Source organism: Boleophthalmus pectinirostris, unplaced genomic scaffold (assembly GCF_026225935.1).
Source record: "Boleophthalmus pectinirostris isolate CB_2022bp ecotype Guang Dong unplaced genomic scaffold, ASM2622593v1 HiC_scaffold_12, whole genome shotgun sequence".
Lineage (NCBI taxonomy): Eukaryota > Metazoa > Chordata > Actinopteri > Gobiiformes > Gobiidae > Boleophthalmus > Boleophthalmus pectinirostris.
The window spans coordinates 21,880,044-21,900,089 of record NW_026571018.1 but is presented as its reverse complement, the minus strand read 5'-3'; the positions used below and the strand labels follow the sequence as shown (position 1 = coordinate 21,900,089).

Genomic DNA, 20,046 nt, shown 5'->3' with positions numbered 1-20,046 from the left:
TTTAACCATTAGAAACACTGACAAATTTGAAAAATTATATATTCTACATAGACTACAACTTTATTGCATAGTAGTTCCTACTATATCACGTCTAGTAGGAACAGCTCTATAAGTTCTATCTAATTAATTTTCCTCCGCAGTAAAATATAGTCCCCTAGACAGCAGCATGAAGTGGGGCACTTTGAGATGGCTGTTAATTACGTAAATTAACTCAATTACTATTGCTCACAGGTGTTGTTATTTAGGAAATAAACAATTACAGATGCTTTGAGCTTCGAGCATTGAAAAATTTAGCAAAATGTCAATCAAAATTATTAATTTAGAAACACAAGTTTGAGAATTTGTTAGTCTTTAAGCAGGTTATAGCTTAATTATAAAAATATAAGCTTGACAAATGATAATGAATGTTATGAAATGAATCCAGAGAACTTAAATAACATAACCAATAAAATTATGTTTTATTAAAAATCAATACAGTCAGAAAAAATACAATATAACAAAGAATATTACACGGCCTGTCTCCCAGTGCATAAAACAGGCTTGGTTTATCTCTGACCTGAAAACATAATATTCATTTCAAAGGTTTATGAGATGAATTTTCCTTTGAGAATCGATACAGTATAAGACCTCATACGTACAGCAGTAATTATAGCTTTCTCTGTGTAGCTGACCTGTAATGAGCTGCTGGCCCTGCCTTGTGCACAATACTATGAGATAAGCTGCCTGTGCCCTCTGGTGACCCCACAGAGGACCATGAATATGTTTTGAGAAAAAGATCAACATTACAGTAAGAGCAGATTATACTGTCAACGTCACGCATGAATAAATCTCTCATGATATGTCATAATGCACCTGAAATAGTGTGCTACTTTGAACAGAAATGGAGTTTTCGATCTTGTCTAACACAGAAATATTTGTATGATTTTCTTGCAACTAGAAGTGAGATTCAGTTGTGAGTGTTCTGGGCACTACTACAGGGAATTTCTTATCTACTTTGGCAGCATGTTTCTGAAACAATGCCTTAGATAAAGCCTGAAAAACAACACTTTTGACAGCTCCAACAGTAACGATGGAGACAATGTCATTAGTTAGGGGACACTCCACATTGCAGAGGCTGTAGTAGATATTCTGGTTAAGGAAGGCACACATTTGAATAGAGAAATCCCCCTTCTGAGCGAACACTGGTCATGCATGTGTGTATGAAATTACAGTGTGAAAAACGCATCCATCTCACGTGTTGCCCAAAGTAAGAAAGAGATAGAGATCAGAGGGCTTATAAACTGATGAAGAAGCCCAAAGGAACGGCACACTTTAAAGGCAATCACAAGGTGTGCTAGGAGAAATCACAGTGGATTTAACACATGACGAGTGAGCCGAGTTTACGCACAAATAAAAACACCTCGCGTTCCATGCCGTAAATTCAAATTATTCAGTTTTTTTTCTCTTTTGAACATTGTTATCACAAACCTCTCCATTCTGTTGTGTTATATCACGGAGAGAGCAAAGTCAAGTGTGACATTTTACAATATGCGATCAAGGGTTGCAAACCAGAATAGCACCCAAAACAGACCTTATATGCTGTGTTTTTCTATCTTTAGACAAACGGAGACAGCACCGCATATAGATTTTTAAATTGAGTGCTGTTCTTGGCTAATCTGTGCAGCCACCACTTCTAGATAAAAGTGTCGAAAAAGCTTTATCCCTTTAGGTAACTTAAGGTTCACTGACAGATGTGGTTTCCTTTGCAGAAAGAAGAGGAATAACATTACCAAATACTGTATGCGTGCATGTGCAAACTTACAACGACAATGAAAAGAAGCTGAGAGATTTCCAAAAGACCATTTAAGCAGTATCAATGGAACTTTGCAACGTATTCACTGTCAGAATCAAAAAGATGAACAGCCCGTCAATAGAAAGTAAACGCATGCATGCAGAAAGGAGCTTGTAACTAACCGAGGCCTTTGCGTGGAAAAACTGGAGGATTTGTGGAGGGATTGAGCAGCAAGAGAAATAAAATTGATAGCGTGTGAAAGAGCTGAAGGGGGGAAGAGAAAGTGAGAGAAGTGTGTTATGAGATGCTGGTGTTTTGAGAAGCAAAAGAAGCATCCTGTTTCCTGTTGCAGTAATCATTTTACAGCCTCCCAATCTTCACTTGACCTTGGAGAAATTGTTCTTGGATCAGACGTAACCCCTTTTTCTCAACACACAATTTCCTTCATATTATCTCCGCAAGAGCCACAATAGTCTGTAGGTATGGGCTGTCGTTCAGGACTTTAACTCTTGAAATGCCAGAGGTGGAAAGTTACTATTAAAGGTGCACTATGTAACCTTACCGGGGGGAGGGTCTGCCACCTGCTTGTCTCAGTGGAGAGGGTACTGCTTTGCCTGGAATGTTTCACAGTATGGCATTGTTCTTTAACATCTCCATGGGGACAAGCACATCACCAAGCCAAGTTACTGGTCAGATCTCTGGAGAGCAGAATGCGTGTTTTTCAAGGTATTCTTGAAACAACTGTTGTAGAGTAAAAGCAAGAGATAAGATTAATGCTATACTGTGGAACATTCCAGGCAAAGCAATAACATCTTTTTGGAGACAAGTGTTCTAGCAGAAAAAGTTACATAGTTCACCTTTAAGTACTAAAGTTTTTCTGTTGTTTGAGTTGATGGTTATAATGCTTGTGTCAAGTGGTAGTTCCATAGTTGCAGTAGTAGTAGCAGCAGTATCCATTGTAGTTGATGTAACATATATTGTAACTTGAAAATAAATGTCTAAGTCAAATATTGAAGTTGTGGTGGTGTGTTGTTTGATCAGAAGCAACAACATAAATTGTATAACAGCATGGCTTGGTTAGCCGCCACACCTCACAATGTGTGTCTTTGCATACATTTTTTTTCTGACATTCAGAATTTTATGGGTCTTTCCTGGTTAAGTAAAGGTCAAATGGAAAAGATCATTTACTGTAATAGATTTTGAGCAGTTTCTTCAAAATTACATTATTTTTTCCAACTAAAGTTTGGCTATATCTTTAAATCTGGAGTCTGAAACCTCTCTCCAGTAGATCAGTAGTGCTTTTCTCTTATGCCCATATTACAGTAAAAATTAGAATCCCTCTGAGGGGCCTCTAGATATGTACAAATTGTCTCCCTCTAGTGTCCTCCTTCCCTTGTGCTCTGTCTCTGTGATAGTGTCGACTACAGCGAGGATAGAACCGGGCCAAAACATGCATAATTGACAGTCCTATTTCAGGAATTAGTCAGGGCCCAAAACTGCACCTGCTGCTCCTCTCCTTTCATATCTTCCCTTTGCAGTTTTCCTTTACATCAATATAACATTATGAGATAGGTGATGGTGATGATTTTAATAAATAAAATGCTTGTTCTCTTGTGTATTTCCCCAGAGTGGCTGTGTTAAAAGCTTGTTGACTGATGGTAATAAGTGAGAGAGGGAAGAGTGTGTTTGAAGTCAGGGTATAAAGATGTTCTGGTGATGAGTGGTTTCTATTCCATTATGGTGCTGTAACAACGTAGATGAGTTAATTAAGCTGAGCCAGAGGCGAAGCACCAACATTAACAGGTGGAAAGGCCATTCACACTCAAACATTCAAACTATTACAGTTTTAAAGACTCGCTTTTTGGCAGAAGTTCAATTTCATTCATTTAAAGTAATGATATTTGAAGGCATGTGGCTCATCCAGTAGATCCTGGATCACATTTAGATATAGTGAGTTCAATTTCCAGACCAGTTTACTTACATGTTAAAGATCCTATTTGATGCTAAATTGATCCTTGTTAGCTTTAAGCCATGCTAGAACATTGTTACCTCCTCAAAAACATACCTGGAGTTGTGCTTTGTTTCATTCGCACATGTTTGAGTAGTCCATTATTATTACTCTGTCTACATCTCTAAAGCTCAAAACCACCTTGTGATGTCTTTAAGTGCTAGTTTTCACGTTAACAGCTATCATTTACCTCTAGTTCAGTAGAGTTTGGCAATTCCAGGGCTAAAATTATCCAAATGATTCTAGTGAAGGTTTATGGAGTTCAAAAACACAGCGGAGCATCATAGGGTGAAACAGAGTGCTTGAGCGAAGACCTCAGCCTAAATATGCAGGGTTTGTGTGTTAAACATGTGTGAATGAAACAAAACACAACTCCAAGTGTGTTTATGATGAGGAAACAACATTATAACATAGATCAGAAAATAGCATAATATAGGCCCTTTAACATTTCTCTGGTTATCTATAAATATAAGCAACCTGTACAGTAAATATTTAAGTGTAATGAAAAGTACAACAGACTGGAGTCCACATTTTAATATAATCTAGGATTCATGCGACCCAAACCCCTCTGTGACATCTCCAGTATACCTTTACCCTAATCTCCCTGTTAAAGAGCATTTGAATGCAGATCCCTCTAGATCCGAAAGCGGTGTGACAAAAGTATATGACGACATCATTTACCTGCTCCAGTGGGCTGGGAGATGGGCCTGTGCCCCTGCTGCTCCCTGGAATGTTCTGCTGATGTTACTGTCGCACTCGGGACAGACAGGCCCATAGAGCTGGTGTCAACCTGATAACCAGACACAAGATTACAAGAGCAGAATGCACACGAATGAAGGCTTACTTCTCTCTCTCTCTTTTCAACATTCAGCTGTGTGGTAATGATTGTTAAAGCTCATTGAATTGTACATTGTAGGTCAGAGGAGTCCAAGGCTTTTTTTACTTTGATAGCCACATTCTATTATTGTTTTAGTTTTTCATATGTGTGCTTTCACTTAGCTCAACAATACATGTGAATATACACTTTGGTAACACTTTAGTTTAGGGGTCACATATTGTGCTTATCTAGTGGTTATAGTGAAAGTACAAAAGCATCTAATAACTCTTACAGTAAGAAGTATATGACCATTGAAACAATATTATTACATAATTTATAAATACTAATAATGGTGTAAATGGGCATGTATGATATTATATCCATATTAAATATAATATAACTGCCAAAACCTACATAATGCAAAGTCATAGCTGATAATTTACTGTGAGTAGCTGAGGTCTACACATCACTTTCTATGGGGTATTGGCTGGGATTACACTTTACACTTGCCAGTTAGACAAAAGGCTGACACTAGTAACACACTCTGGAAGAGGCAACTACTCACTTTCATTCACAAAGAACCATGACTTCACAGTGAAAGATATACAGGCTGCACTTAAACACAAAGTGAAAGGGAAAAAAACACAAGCACAGTACAATTATATGCAAAAAATGATTACAAAATACACCGTTGTGAAAAACATAAACAGGGTAACACAGGCTAGCTCAGATCCCACAATGTTGTTGTTTTGATTGCATCTTCCAGAGGCTACGAATGGTAAGCAGGCCTCTCCGGACACGCCAGCTAAGTGGTGCGTCTAGTCTTCCGGCACATTCTTTGTTTTTCTTTTTTCTTTTTTTTTTCAATCGTCTCCTCTTTCCTTACTCCATTTTTCCCTAACTGGCTGCCACAATGCATTCTCTCACTTGCCAAGCGCTTCTTATGACCTTAACATTGACCTTGCCTTGTCTTGTGCCATTGAGACGAGAGCTAGAGATATCCCCGGGTATACTCCCCCCACCTCTCAGTCCACCGCTGCAGGGATGAATTTTGCTAGTCTCATCAGTCTTCAAGCCGCTACTCCATATATTGCTTGTTTATTTTTTTAACACGTTCACTTTTGGGCTGATCACTGGCAACATTGCTCTTGGCACAAACAGACATCAAGCCTTAGTGCAAAGACCCAGGCTGTCAATGCAGATTAGCTTTATCAGATCAACTTTATCTGCAGCAATAGAGCGCCCATCCATTCGTCGGTTGGATGCCGGTTCAAAATCTGAGTCACCATTGCTAATGTGAGCCATTTTGTCCAGCCATTTTAGAGGGCTCTGCAGTATATGGTTTCACATGTGCAATATAAAGTAGCAGGACACGTGTGGATCTAGAGGTAATGTTGTCAAGGTGCTCGTCTTCCACTCAGCGTGAGCTCTGTTTCTGATGACATAGGAGTTTTGGAGGATTCTAAGAGCTTTTACATGTACGCTGAGTTCACATTCATCATGATGAAATAGCATCACAATTTTCCTGGTCTTTAAAGGGCATATTCCGCTATTTTCTGATCTATGTTATAATGTTATTTTCACATTACAAACATACCTGGACTTGTGTTTTGATTCATTCACACATGTTTGAAACACAAACCCCGCGTATTTAGGCTGAGTTCTTCTCTCAAATGGAAAACACTCCTTGTGATGTCATGTGGTAATACAGGAAGTGCTCCACTGTAGTTTTAACTCCATTCACCTTCACTATTATCATCTGGATAATTTTGGCCCTGAATTGCTAATCTCTGAACAAAAGGTAAAAGGTAGCTGTTAACTTGAAAACAAACCCTTTATGACATCACAAGCTGGAGCAGAGCATTTTGAGCTTTGGAGATGTAAACACACTAATAACAAAGGTCTACACATGTGTGAATGAAACAAAACACAACTGCAGGTATGTTTTTGATGAGGCAACAACATTCTAACATGGATTAAAGCTTTTTAGAGTTAATTTTCAGTAATATAAAGACACAGTTAAGACATTACTAAACTATCTTGTGTTTCTATCATGTTTGTATTCCCTTGAAAAATATGCATTCTTGTTGTAAGTGGGGCCACCTCTGCACAGATCTGACTTTTATCTTGCTTGTCTCCATGCCAATAAGTTTAATGCTATAGCTGCTGTGGAACATTCCAGACAAATCAACGACATCTCCATGGTAAAAAGATATTCAACACAAAAGTTACATAGGGCATCTTAAAAGTTTCTTCTCTTCTTTATCTCTTGTCTTGCTCATATCAGTGACCATAACAATAGCCTGAGTGTTGCAGGGAGGACAGAAAAAAACAACCAAGTCACTCTCAGATTCAATCTCCATAGAATATTCTTGAATCATTATTTGCTAATCAACTGAAGAAACTGAGAACAGAAAAAGATATGCAAACCACTCTGCTTTAAAGACCCCTAAATTGTTATTGTCAATTTTTAGGACTTACTGTTGAAGATCCCTTTTGACTCTAGATTTGAACACATTACACCGCTTTTTAGGCATATGCATAGACTAAGTATAAGTCATGACCTTTTCTCATTTCCGTTCCAGGCCTTAGAGGCTGTCTCTTCCGTCTAATTGCTTTTCCTTGATAAAATTACACTAAGCCTCATTTTAACTCCTGTAAAACTTTTGTATTGATTTCAAAAGCCCTCTGGCGCTTCAGTACAGCCAACTGTTTCATATCCAAACAATGGAGATTGTTCTCAAAACTCTCATATGCACTTATGGATCAGAATGGAGCATTATATAGCGGATATATTAGATTACAGCTGTGAAATTTACTTGAGTGTACTGTTCTCAGATGTGTAATTAAGATGGATGGCATGGTTCCAGCATTCTGTTAGAAAACGTAAAAATGCTACACAACAGAATGCTGTTAACATGTTTTTGCAATTTTGAACATCTACCTCTATATTGATGATCTATGTTGAATGTACTTTTGCCTTTGAGTCACTTCTGCCCCACAGCCACAAGAGGGCACTTAAAGCACATGTAATCATATAAGACAGTGCTTGTGCATGCATGTGTCCTCTATATATCATTGCTGATTTGGAAGAAATAAGGCAGGTCTATACCTCCTTGAAGCATATGTCTACTTCACTGGGCCTTTTCTGGGCTGTGTTAGTGAGAAAAAGGACCACCCAACTTCTACAGAGGTTTCTGTAAGGGCATCGGCTAATATGCCAGGCTGTTATCTCCGCATACAGTCTTGAGGAAAAGAGGCTCAGTTTCAAAGCACCTCCTAGAACCTATTATGGTTTGGTCCAGAGCCAGCCTTGAAAGCAGCTAGCTTCAAAAACAGGCAGAGAAAATTGACTTTTTTTTTTTTACAAGTACATATACACACAAAGATGTATTAAAACTGCACCACTCGGAAAAAGCTTGTGATTTGAAAAACGTTTTGCCTATAATGTCAGAGGAGTGTCAGTGGCTATACACCTGCCTCTGAAAATGACAGCATGAAAAAATAGCAGTGAGAGGACAGAGAGGTCGCAGGGTACAAAGAACAGCACTAAGGGTGAGTGTAAAAAACCCAGGCTGACTCTAAACAAGGCTGAAGAGTGGAAGCGTGGCAGCAGTAAATGATGCTAGCCTTCTACACCTTGTCAGTTATTAGGAAAGCCAGAACAGATATCTGACATTACTTTGTGTTTCTCCCACAAAGAAAATAATTGGCTTGCAGTTGGGCACGCTGGCACCTATACAGCACTCAGAGTACAGTAGATGTTTCAAAGTTCTGAAACTAAAAGGAAGAAAAAGAGAGATACAAAAGAGGAATGTAGAAACCTGATTTTGGATAAGATGGGCATGGTGTGAAATGCTAGAATTGAGTACAATATTTTAGGTTATGTTATCTGTTATCTGAATGAATGAACAGATGCGAAATGTGTATAGGTATACACTATAGGCTATACTGTACTGTAAATTGTCCACAAGAGGAGGGAAATATTTCTGGATAAGGTAACCATTACTAGGAGACTGCCTGTAAAAATGAGATTATGTTATCTGTATAGCACTGCGTTTCACAATTACTTTGAATTAGAATAAACTTTCTATGAAACAAGACCTACTGTGTGAGCTTTACACCATATTATAATGTTATTACCTTCTCAGAAATATACCCAAAGTTGTGTTTTGGTATGTTCCTTCAAAATGCTCTGTTCCACCTTGTGATGTCATGTGTGATTGTTCAGTAGAAATTGGCTTTCCAGGGCTGCAATTAAGCAAATGATTCTAGTGAAAGTTTATGGAGTATGAAAAACAGTAGTGCACTTCCTGTATTACCACATGGCATCACAAGTGTTTTCTGTGTGAGTGAAGAACTCAGTATAAATATACAGAGTTTTTATGTTAAACTTGTGTGAATGAATCAAAACACAACCCAAGGTATATATTTTTGATGAAGAACCAACACCAGAAAATAGCCTAATATGGCCCCTTTAAAAAAGCAGAAACAAGCAATGAATGATTCACATATGTCAGTGTTAAAAATATAACCGAGCTTAACCAATAGGTGCTACAATATCATCATATATCAGCAAAAGGTTTGTGAATACATTTGTATTTGGGGTAGTGATGCATATATGCAGCTATGAGCTATAATGTGTTAGCATGTGCGTGTGTGTGCTTGCATTAAAAATAGCTGCAACATTTACCACCAACTTCCTTTTCTTCTGATCTCTCTTTCAATGTTACTGAATGTCATTTTATCCACAATGTTTTAGTAGTGCAAACAAGCTAAGGACAAATGTGGCTAACAATGTCACATTATGTATGGCCATGAAAGGCACACATCTAAAGTTAGCGATTAGCATAAGCCTGTGGTGATTGCTACCTTTGCTAGTCACTAACCTCAATCTTTGAGAATAATGATCTTCTATTTGTGTTTTATTCTGCCCTAGTTTCAGTCAATTGTGGTTCTTCACGTTGGCAGGTGACAGCAGCTTCATATCACACTTCCACGCTGAGTCACTTGGTCACCTGTTGTTCTCACGTCATCATACCACACTCAAAAATGATGTTTAATTTGATGTTTTGTGTCCTGTATTGGCCACAAACAGCTTTATATAAAATATTTCTTGAAATATAAAAGCCACATTGCACATAACAGAGCATTGCATATTTGAAAGGTTAGCTATGTTAACATTTACTACACTGTTTAGTAAAACTGAAACACAGACTGTATAAAGAAGTGGACTAAAGTATGACAACACCCATATCGTCCAGTTCTGATCAATTGAAGGTCACAAGGTTATAAGAGTGCATTTGGAGCTGAGTTTTATATTAGAAATACGAAATTATAGCAGGACAAAAGAGCAAAATAAAAACACTAGGATCATGAGCAAGTCAATATGAACATTTTAAGACCAAAATGATGAGGCTTACTGAAGTAGTTACAGAGAGTGGGGTGACAACTTTTCAATGTAAAGTCTAATGAAGCCAGAGTTGATGGAGTCAGAAGCACCGCCATGCTCACTTCCTGTTTGGAACACTGTGACTAGCGGGTTAACTATGTCCATTTATATATACACAGTCTATCAGCTGGCTAATTTTAAAGTTTAAAGGTTCTATATTCTACTAAATGAATCATTCAAAATGCTTTAGACATGTCAAAATGTTGTTACCTCCTCAAAGACATACCTGGAGTTGTGTTTTGTTTCATCCGTACATGTTTGAGTAACCCTTCATTATTGGTCTGTCTATATCATCCCCAAAGTTCCACCTTGTGATGTCATGAAGTGGTAGTTTTCAAGTTAGCCGCTACTTTTTACTTTTTGTTTAATAAATTCCAGGACTGAAATTGTCAAATTGCCTGTATTACCACATGACATCACAAGGTGGAACAGAGTGTTTTCTGTCTGAGAGAAGAACTCAGCCTAAATACGCAGGGTTTGTTTGTGTTATGTATGATTGAAACAAAACAAAATTCCAACTATGTTTTTGATGAGGAAACAACATAATGATACAATAGATTGGAAAATATCATAATATAGGTTAAGAATCTACTATATAGGCCTACTATACAAACATATATAGTAACATAGTATAGTAGTATCTAACACATATTTATACTTCAGTCATAATCTAGTTTGGGAGTAAATGCTTTCTGAATGGCACTGCAAAGCTCATGTAACCCATTTGTACAATTTTCCATATACAATTTATGTAAATTGAAAGAAATAAATCTTCTTATAGCCCTAACTAATGTTTAATTTCAATTTATAGAATAAAGTTAAATTTAAAACAATAGCACATTTAGAATGATTTTTATTGAAAGATACCTTTCAAAATCACAGTCTTATCTCGAAGCACACAAAAACAGCAGCTGTTTGATTTGAAACTTTATTAAAATAATAGAAATAGATTTTCTGTAAAGAAATTCCAGATATGTAAGCCTATAGCGTATAAATTGTCCCTTGATGTAGTTATCCACGGTCCTCTCTTCTTATCACACTCAGGAGACCACTTCTGTAGAAAAGTGTGTGGGCTAAACTCAATGACATCAACTTGTGAATATTTTAACCTTTCATATAAATAGGCTGGCCAAGTGTGCTTTAATGCCATGTGCCGGTATAACAGTGGGTTAGCATTCCTGGAACGTTCAATCACCATGCAGATCATTTTCTCAGCGTCACTGAATCATGAAGGACACTTTAGTCTGAGATGTGAGCTAAATGCACAAGCGACGCTAAGCACTCTTGGAGTTTGCTAAAGAAAGTGATGCAACTTTGTCATGGCATGGCTACCTCTTTTGGCCGCTGAAAAGCAGGCACATGTCTGTCTTTTGATCATACTTCAATGAACGTAAACCTTTAAGACCATAACAAATGATAATAGCTAAATTTAGCACCACTTTGTCCATATTTCTACCTAGTTAATGTGCACTTTATGTAAATTCACAAGTATTTTTGACTTGACGTGTTAGCAGTTAACAAAAAAGTGACATCTCCTAAATTATGACACCCTTTGTTAGTCTGAAGTGCAAAATGTGCAAAAATAAAGTCTGTTCGCAAACCCCCATGCTTTTAAATCTAGCCAGCATCACAGCGCTACATGCCTCATTAAACGGCTAGTGGTGATCAAATGACATTTAACTGCATGATTTGTCACATAGTAAGATATTCTGTTTGCTTATTTTGCTTTAGACTGGATTATATTAGCTTGAATTTTGGGTGGCCTGTTTTCAGTTAAGTTAATGTCTCTTGATGGAAGATTTTTTTAACATAAGAACACAGGAAGAAGGCCTGCAAATTGCATTAAAAGGTTAGAGCTGTCAGCCTTTTGGAAACAATACAAAAGTTTCATAAATACCTCATGATAGAGGTGGGCAAAGAAAGTAAACATTTTAAATTGTAGAAGAAAAAAAACTGGCATGCATGTGCTTTTCTCTGTTTATTTTTCCAAGGCATCTATTGATCTTCAAAGTCCCTGTTGTAAAATAATGATTGACAGGAGGCCCAGACTGTGCAGGAGAGTGGAGCACATGGCTAATGCTGAGCCAGATCTGCTGATACCACCACCAAGATTCTGCCTCCTTACACTTCTGGTGCGTAGTGTGGTAGTTTTCTTCGTGTGGGCGGACGGGCTCTCGGTTGTGAAGTATGTGTTTGCAGCAAGTGTCACATCAGCTATATCTGTGATGCCGCGTGTATCAGAAATTGAGGAAGTTTCTGTCATCTGAAAATATGAATCAGTGTCTAAAAATTCTTCCATAGTTTGAAGTATTAGTTTGTTATTAGTCGAGAAGGTAGGGTACATTGGGTGGTATGGAGTGGTCATGTAGTCCTCGGTAGTATATGGCTGATACCCCCTTCCAGTCTCACTAGCCCTAGGGGTCATGGAGTTGTGGCCTTGTGCGCTGGCTGCAAGTGGGGGTAGATCATAGGATGCAAAATGCCATCCTCCTGTTCTTCCAGGACGCACTCCTCCACAGACAGACTGGGTATGACAGGGGCAACCAAGGACGCGTGCTGACGTTTGTTGTGCCCAAGACACAACATAGGTGACTTCATTTGGTACATGGCAGGCCCAGGGGTTACTCCCCAAATGTATGATTCGAAGTGATGTGAGCCTATCCAGCACCCCAAAGGACATTGTGGTGAAGCGGTTAGCTTGAAGGTAAAAGTGGGTTAGTCTTGATAGTCTGTCCAAGGACCCTGGTAGGACTCTTACAAGCAGGTTGTGAGATAGATCTATAATGTCAAGTTGAGCTGGCATATTGGTAGGGATTGTCCAGAAGTGGTTGTGACTCAAGTTAAGTGTGTGAAGATTTATTAAGGTGTTGTTTATGAAGACTGCACGTTCTAATTTGTTATATGACAAATCAAGAACTTGCAGGTTCCATTGATAAGCAGTGTCATTCTTTTCCAAAAGTTGCACCCGGTTGTAGGATGCGTAGAGCTGCCAGAGTGACCTTGGAAGTCCTGCAGGGAGGTGAATCAACCTATTGTAAGACAAATCAAGGACTCTTAGATGAGTGTAGGGCGTTAGATGGATATCCAGGTTGTGAAAACGATTATGTGACAAGTTAAGGGTGCGGAGGTTATACTGCAAACCATCAGGCAGTAGTCGGAGCCCTCTCCAGGAGCAGTCTACTTCCCGGTGACTACGACTGCAAGTGCACATGGAGGGACAAACAGCGAGAACGCGCAAGCCCAGCAACAACAGCAACAGCAATTCCAGGAGGGCCTTATTAGGGGAGAGCTTCAGCAGCACATTCCTGCAACAGAGAATGAAAGACACAGAGATATTGAAGTTTGTCATACATGGATAGACATCTACTTCTATGGCACTAAGGAAACAGCAGTCGCCCTGGCTTGGTTAGTGAGTATAAGGGACAAATATTTGCTTTCACTATGAGGGTCTGCAGAGGCAATGCTGACAGAAACCGGTGGATTTTTAATAACTTTCTTGCCTCTCTCTTGTTTGTGCACATCTTCTCAAACAAATGCAGGCGTGAAAACATATATTAACATCTTTTCTGCAATTGACTTTTCAAATAATTAAAGCTGTTCCATACATTTTCTGGTAGAGGGTCGTCACCAGCTTGTTTCCATAGAGATGTTATTGCTTTGTCTGGATTGTTACACAGTATTTCGTTAAACTTTTATCAACTTCCATGCAGCATGTTTTGTAGGAACGAAAACACTTGTAGTTCAATAAATGCAAGACAACTTTAATGCCATACTGTGGAACATTCCAGGCAAAGGAATAGCACCTCCAAGGAGACAGGTAGCAGATCCTTCGTCCAAAATGGGAGCCTACGTTTAAGCAAAATAATGTTGTAGCTTTGCAAAAAAAATAAAAAATTCTCTTGTCACAAAAATCATTCATCTTAGAGAATGAGAAATCCCGCTAGTCATTTTGCCTGACATCAGTTTGCGTGTTCAATCGTCAGTGGTTGTCAGTGCACTTAGTCCCGTGCCCTCAGAGGAACATGAAGTAGCTCAATAGATGGGTTTTATTAATGACTCCACAGAGAACTAATGCATCAGCTGCTTTAAAGGCAGAGAGAGCAAAGACATACACAGCCGGGAGCTCCACACTGCTGAGACTGCAGTACTTTTACCGTAAATGGAGTGCGGGTGTGGTACAAGGATAAGTGTTTTTTTTCTTCCTTCTATATAAAGAAAGCATTTTAAATTCCAACTCACCTTCTCATCTTATCATTCCAGTCACTTTTCTCTCCTCCTCTTTTTGCTTGCCGGCCCGTTCTCTCGCCAAACCAGCTGCTGAAGGTGGATTTTCTTCTATATAGATTTTGACCCCAGTTCCGGTAAAGCCTTTTTGGAGTCCTTGCAGCTTTCCTTGGCTCAGTTTTGAACGAGTGGCAGAGTGATGATAGTGTCTGTGTAGTATGTAGAGGTTTTTGGGGTTGGTGCGATGAGAGACACTGCAGGATGTGAATTTACTCGACTGTGCAAGTGCAGGCAGAGATGGGATGGGAAGGGTGGGGGAGAGGGAGAGGAAGGGGGGGTTGGAACAGAGGGGTCCCTTGGCTACAGAGCTGCAAAAGGGTAGACCTCTGCATTTTAAATAATGGAGGACTTTGATTAGCATTGACTGGCCGGGCTGCTTGTATTGTGATTAAGAGAGAACAATTAGGACTAAAGTGGTTTCTAATAGGGCTGCACTATATAAGAGACACACACGATGATAACTGTGTCAAACAGGGTCAAAATCAAAGCCATAACTAAAGCAATGGTAATACTGGGCTGCATTAATTGGTATTCTGACATTCTGAAGTTAAACATAATGTAGAAATATATTTGTCCATTGTTTTGTATGCTAGGGTTGGTTTGTCAAAATCAGAAATCTTTGTAGTCAGCTTTGGGGAACAAAATTGACAATCTAGGAATTGTTATCTCAAAAATCATATGTAAATGTATTTAGTATGTAGTTAGCCTCTTAGCATAATTAATTAGTATTTTTCAAGATTTTCAGTAACATACAATATCTTATATCTTTGTAATAGTCCCAGGATGGAGCTTATGACCAGATGTGGGGACTTGCAAGCCGTGACTTGGACTCGAGTCAGACTTGAATCACTATTTTTAGTACTTGAAACTAGGCTTGATAAAATGGACTAAGACTTCGAACTTGACTCGGACTTGAGGCATGTGACTTGAGAAGACTTGAGAAGCACTTTTAAATCTGATTTCTTTCTATTCTGACCATAATGATTCACACTAAGATCTTGTCAAAACATTTAAAAAGAAAAGAAAATTACATTTCTACAACTCTTATATACATTATAAATACTCAAATATTAATATAATATAATTTTTAAAAAGTGCAGTTTAGTTTAAAATTCATATAAATTGCAAAAATCTAAGCTACATTTGGTATTTTGATTAAGACTTGAAATGACTTGAAGTTCAAAGCAGATGAGTGGGACTTGACTTGGACTTATGGGCCAGTGACTCGGCACTCGACTTGGATTTGCCTGTATTTGACTTGGGACTTGACTCGGACTGGAGGTCAAAGGCTTGAGACTTACTTGAGACTTGCAAAACAACGACTTGGTCCCACCTCTGCTTATGACACTTACAGATGGAACAGGATTTGGAGAGAAGAACTCAGTTTGGACACTCTCCATCGCTCCATGTCTGGGAATAACATCGAGACTCTAGTGACTTTTGACCCCTTATGACTTAATGATATGCTATTTGTAATTGCAAACCATTCAGTGTAGACTACATGAAGAAATAAGAATTCTAAGCACTTTTAAGTCTTTGTTCTTTGGATTAAGTCTTGTCAAGGCATTTTAAGAGGAAAAAGTAGCATATTTACAGTTTTAGCTGTTTAGCCTCCCGAAAATATCGCAATAAATATCATATTGTGAAATGTATATTGTGAAAATATCGTATTGAGAGATTTGGATATTGTTACATCCCTAATCGTGAACCTCCCCACCATATCGTGAGCTTTCCAGTGATATCGCAATAAATATCTTACCGTGAGGTTCATACCATGACAATATTGTATTGTGCGACTTGGATATCGTTACACCCCTAATAAATGTACTTCCTGGGGAACCACCTCACCATCATGCAGTAGAGTCAAGCATTTTGAGATCTCAGAGGAGAGGTAGCTAAAATACAGAAGCAAGACTGTTTTTGAGAAATAACAACAGCTTTGCATACTATCACAGTTTTCAAACTCACTATAAGAAGGACTGTATGTACATTTTTTTCAATTAATTTTGTTTAACATACAGATATCCTATTTGACTTTACCATTATGCCAATATATCTATGTCACATTGAGCATGCTTATAATTCTTTTCAAAATACTGCATCAGTCCTTCTGCTATATCTCTTTGCAAATTCAGTGTCCCTCCCTGAAGCTCCAGGATTTATGGCTCAGGGCTCTCCTCCACTGCAGCTTCCTGCCTGTCATCATTAATACAAGCTCTGCTCAGCTCCGCACTGCAATGCTGTACTTCTCGCTCACATGATTAACTCCACTATACGGGACAGCCCACTGCAATAACAGATGGCTCTCATTGATAAAATATAGAAGGCCACAAAGCTGAACTATGTATCCTCCAGAGACTAGTGTCGGAGGTATTTGTCATGGAAATAGTCACAACAGCTATTTTTACAGAGTTTGTGATTTCCCAGCATGCCCCTCTCTAGTCTGCTCCCACTTCTGACTCACACTAAGACCGAAACTTATGCCATCATTGTCCAAACTCATGACTGTCAAACTGAAACATTCACTTTTAGTCAGTCAGTAAATAAATCTAAGAGGGTTATGAGAAAAACAATTGAGTGGGTGAGATATTTGTCTGTTTGTGTATTAACCTAAAAGTGAATAGTTGAGCAAAGCACTTTATCTACTGCTTCTTGAGTACTGAAACTGAGAGAAACCGAGTGTCAAATGTATTATTGTATACACACTGAAGCATAAAGTGGTTCTCAAACAGTCGTACAGACAGCTTGGTTTCGATTCAATATTTTGTCTCATATTGATATTTTTAGTCCTGGTTTGTGTCATTCAGAAGCAGTAATTTTTTATCTTGTTTAGTTATTCAGAAACAGTTTATGCTCATCAAGTCTGGTCCTAGTTCATATTAAAACTAATTCTGTTCAGATTTAGATTTCTCTTCATACTTGCAATTATTCAACAAATTCAAGCTTCTCAGTTCTTCTTTTTAAACAGGAAGTCAATAGACCATTCTTACTGCTATTTTGAATTAATATTGTGGTTAACAATTAAAAAGAGAAGCATGATATGCAAAATTTACATTGGGGGTCTGCATCACTTCTACACAAGCTCAGCTACTGATTCATCACATGTCACAACATGACACACAACTGTAATTACATCTTCTAAATGTGTTTGTGCCAACATCTTCAAATGATGACAAAAAAGAGCATAAGAGCAGAACACCAGCACTGCACAGAAGGGTGTGGGTGTCTTCCCCCAGATGTTTTAAATCTGGACATTTTTCCCTGTTTTCTGATTAATTTAATTGGCTAAAGTGTAATGCATAATTTTCATCTTTGCAATACAATTTTAAGTGTTACTGGGGGCCTTCTGATAGCTTTGGGGCCCTAAGCAGCTGCTTATTTTGCTTACTGGGTAGAACCTGCCCTTCTTTAGTGAAACAACAAAGCTGTATCAAAGACCTGTAAGTTTATGTGGTAAATCTTAACAAATAAAATAATGAAGTTCATTGTTGGCATTGTTTGCCTCTGGCTGAAGTCAGAATAAACTGGTGCACATTAAGCTCAGAGTAATTAACACATAATCCATAGAAACTCTGTTATGACGTGCTACTGTTTAATTCAGTCTGCATTGTGGTAGAAAACAAGTTTGCTCATGACTGAAAGGTGCAAATCCATCATTACGTCACATGGGCGCGCTGCTCCTCAGATATCGGCACAAGGCGGCGGAAACAACTCTATGCGCGTCTATAGTGGCGCGGTGAATAGGGTTTTGTGTGCGTTTGTCTGCTCTGACTGCTGAACGGGAGCGCTCTTTCACACTGGAGTGGCTGTGCCCAGAAGAGCAGCACTTCCTGGTTTACTAATCAGCTGCATTTCACTCTCTCTTCATACGACACAATGAGACACTAACAGTCACAAAGGGCCCAGACGAGTGGGGCTGATCACATGTTAAAAGTGAAATGTATTTGGAGCCTTGATTACAGTGGAAGGAAATAATGAGCATGATTTTCAGAATATTTGAATTTTTATTACAAATTGGGGGAAAAAAATGCCTGAATCAAAAAATCCAAATGTGTTTTAACAGCAATTCAAACACACTAAAACTGATGTTGATGTTGAAAAATAAGATGGTGTTTTGATTATAGCCAAGCTCTTAAATTGAACCACATTGAATCCACATTCACACCCACATGTATTTACATAGCTTTCTACTAAAGATTATGACACTACTTCCACTACACAATAAAATCTTACAATACATCAAAAAAGCTTATACCATAACACAAAATTCTATTCAAATAATTTATGCATAGTCAGAAAATCCTGAATTGCTTCATATCCAAGGCTTGAGTGCCCAAAATTTCAGTTTTCCGTTTTCAGTTTTTATTACAAAATATCAGACTCAAAGATATATGGCTCAGACACACAGACAAAAAGAAAAAATAAAAATAAAAAGATTCCTACTTTGAAGAAGCAGAGCCTATAAATTCTACAGTTTTAAATGGGTAGTCAATGCACTAGTTTCTAATATTAAGCTGTTTTAGATCAATATTGTGGTTTATAATGAATAAAATGTAAAATTATCCATATATGTTACACACTTTTATGTTAAATGTGTCCAAATAATTTCTCTTGATCAATAAAGTTTGCCTAAGTCTAAGTTTACCCAAAAATAGCTTTATATGTTCTTTAATTGACTTTTTTCTCTTGAAACTTTTTCACTCCCCATCTTTTGCTTCCTCCTTCTCCTCTGATGTGGCACTGCTCTTGCTGTTATCCACTTGGGACTTTTCGCCCTCCTCTTTTGGACTTGATGAATCTTCTGTAGCTGCTGCAGGTGTCTCCTTCACTTCCCCATTCTTGGCAGACTTTTCTTTCTGCTCCACTCCGTTCTCGCACGTGTCTTTTTCCTCCTTCTTCCTCTCCGTCCCTGCTTCATTGCCACCCTCTCCATCCTCATCACGTGTTTGATTCAAGTCGCTCATTAACACTGTGGTCTCCTTGGCATCTGTGTTCGCCTTGCTTTCGCCCGTCCAGATTTTAGTAGGAATCATCAGGTCTGAATGCCCGCTCAGCATCTTGAGGCGTCTGCTAAGTTGGCATACTTTCCAGGCCAGCAGAATAGTGGAAATGAGCAAGATGGTACAGGCAAGAATGAGTCCCCCAGCAAACAATAACAAGTGGTTTTCGCTTGAATAGGTTTGTTGGTCACAGGGGTGGTGGATGGAGCAATAGGAGGGGATTTTGGATTTGATTGGCTGGTGGTTTGATGGTCGGAAATCTTAGAAAGGAAAGTGCTAATATTGCCATATGTTTCAGTAGAGCTTGAAAAGGCCGTGGATGAATTAAGTACCTCAGTAGTTACATGGGCAGCACAAAAACCCAAAAGGCAGAGGAATATGATCAATGTTTTCATTGTTCCTGAAAGCATAAGAATTTATATTGTTATGGTATATGTAGTCTTTTTTTTTATATATATATAAACTAGTTAATAATTTAGCAATTTTATTGATCTGAACCACAAATTGCTGAGAAATGTTATTAATTTTTCATGTTACCTTTTCAAAAACACATTGTAATAATTGTCCTGAAAATCATTGATTAATTTTACCCGATACAGCTACAACTAACCATTAAGATTAAATAATAAATAAAAATATGGATTTATTACTCTTTCAGCATGTAATAAAAATAACAATGGAATTATATGCATAAAATTAGTAATATTTTACTTG

The 20,046-nt window shown here is 38.2% G+C and overlaps 1 protein-coding gene and 1 long non-coding RNA gene across 2 annotated transcripts; both read right to left on the bottom strand.

Moving 5' to 3' along the window:
- Positions 1-439: 439 nt before the first annotated feature.
- LOC129407543 (uncharacterized) lies at positions 440-5,869 on the bottom strand. The gene is made up of 2 exons (XR_008631604.1): positions 4,461-5,869; positions 440-2,512 (listed from the first exon to the last, which is right to left on the bottom strand). It is a non-coding gene; the product is annotated as an uncharacterized LOC129407543 (long non-coding RNA).
- A 6,184-nt stretch (positions 5,870-12,053) lies between these two features.
- Positions 12,054-14,295, bottom strand: LOC110168091 (oligodendrocyte myelin glycoprotein b). Its single transcript, XM_020933499.2, has 2 exons — positions 14,288-14,295; positions 12,054-13,353 (listed from the first exon to the last, which is right to left on the bottom strand). Exons 1-2 carry the CDS (start codon positions 14,293-14,295, stop codon positions 12,054-12,056), a joined length of 1,308 nt encoding a protein of 435 aa, XP_020789158.2.
- Positions 14,296-20,046: the final 5,751 nt, after the last annotated feature.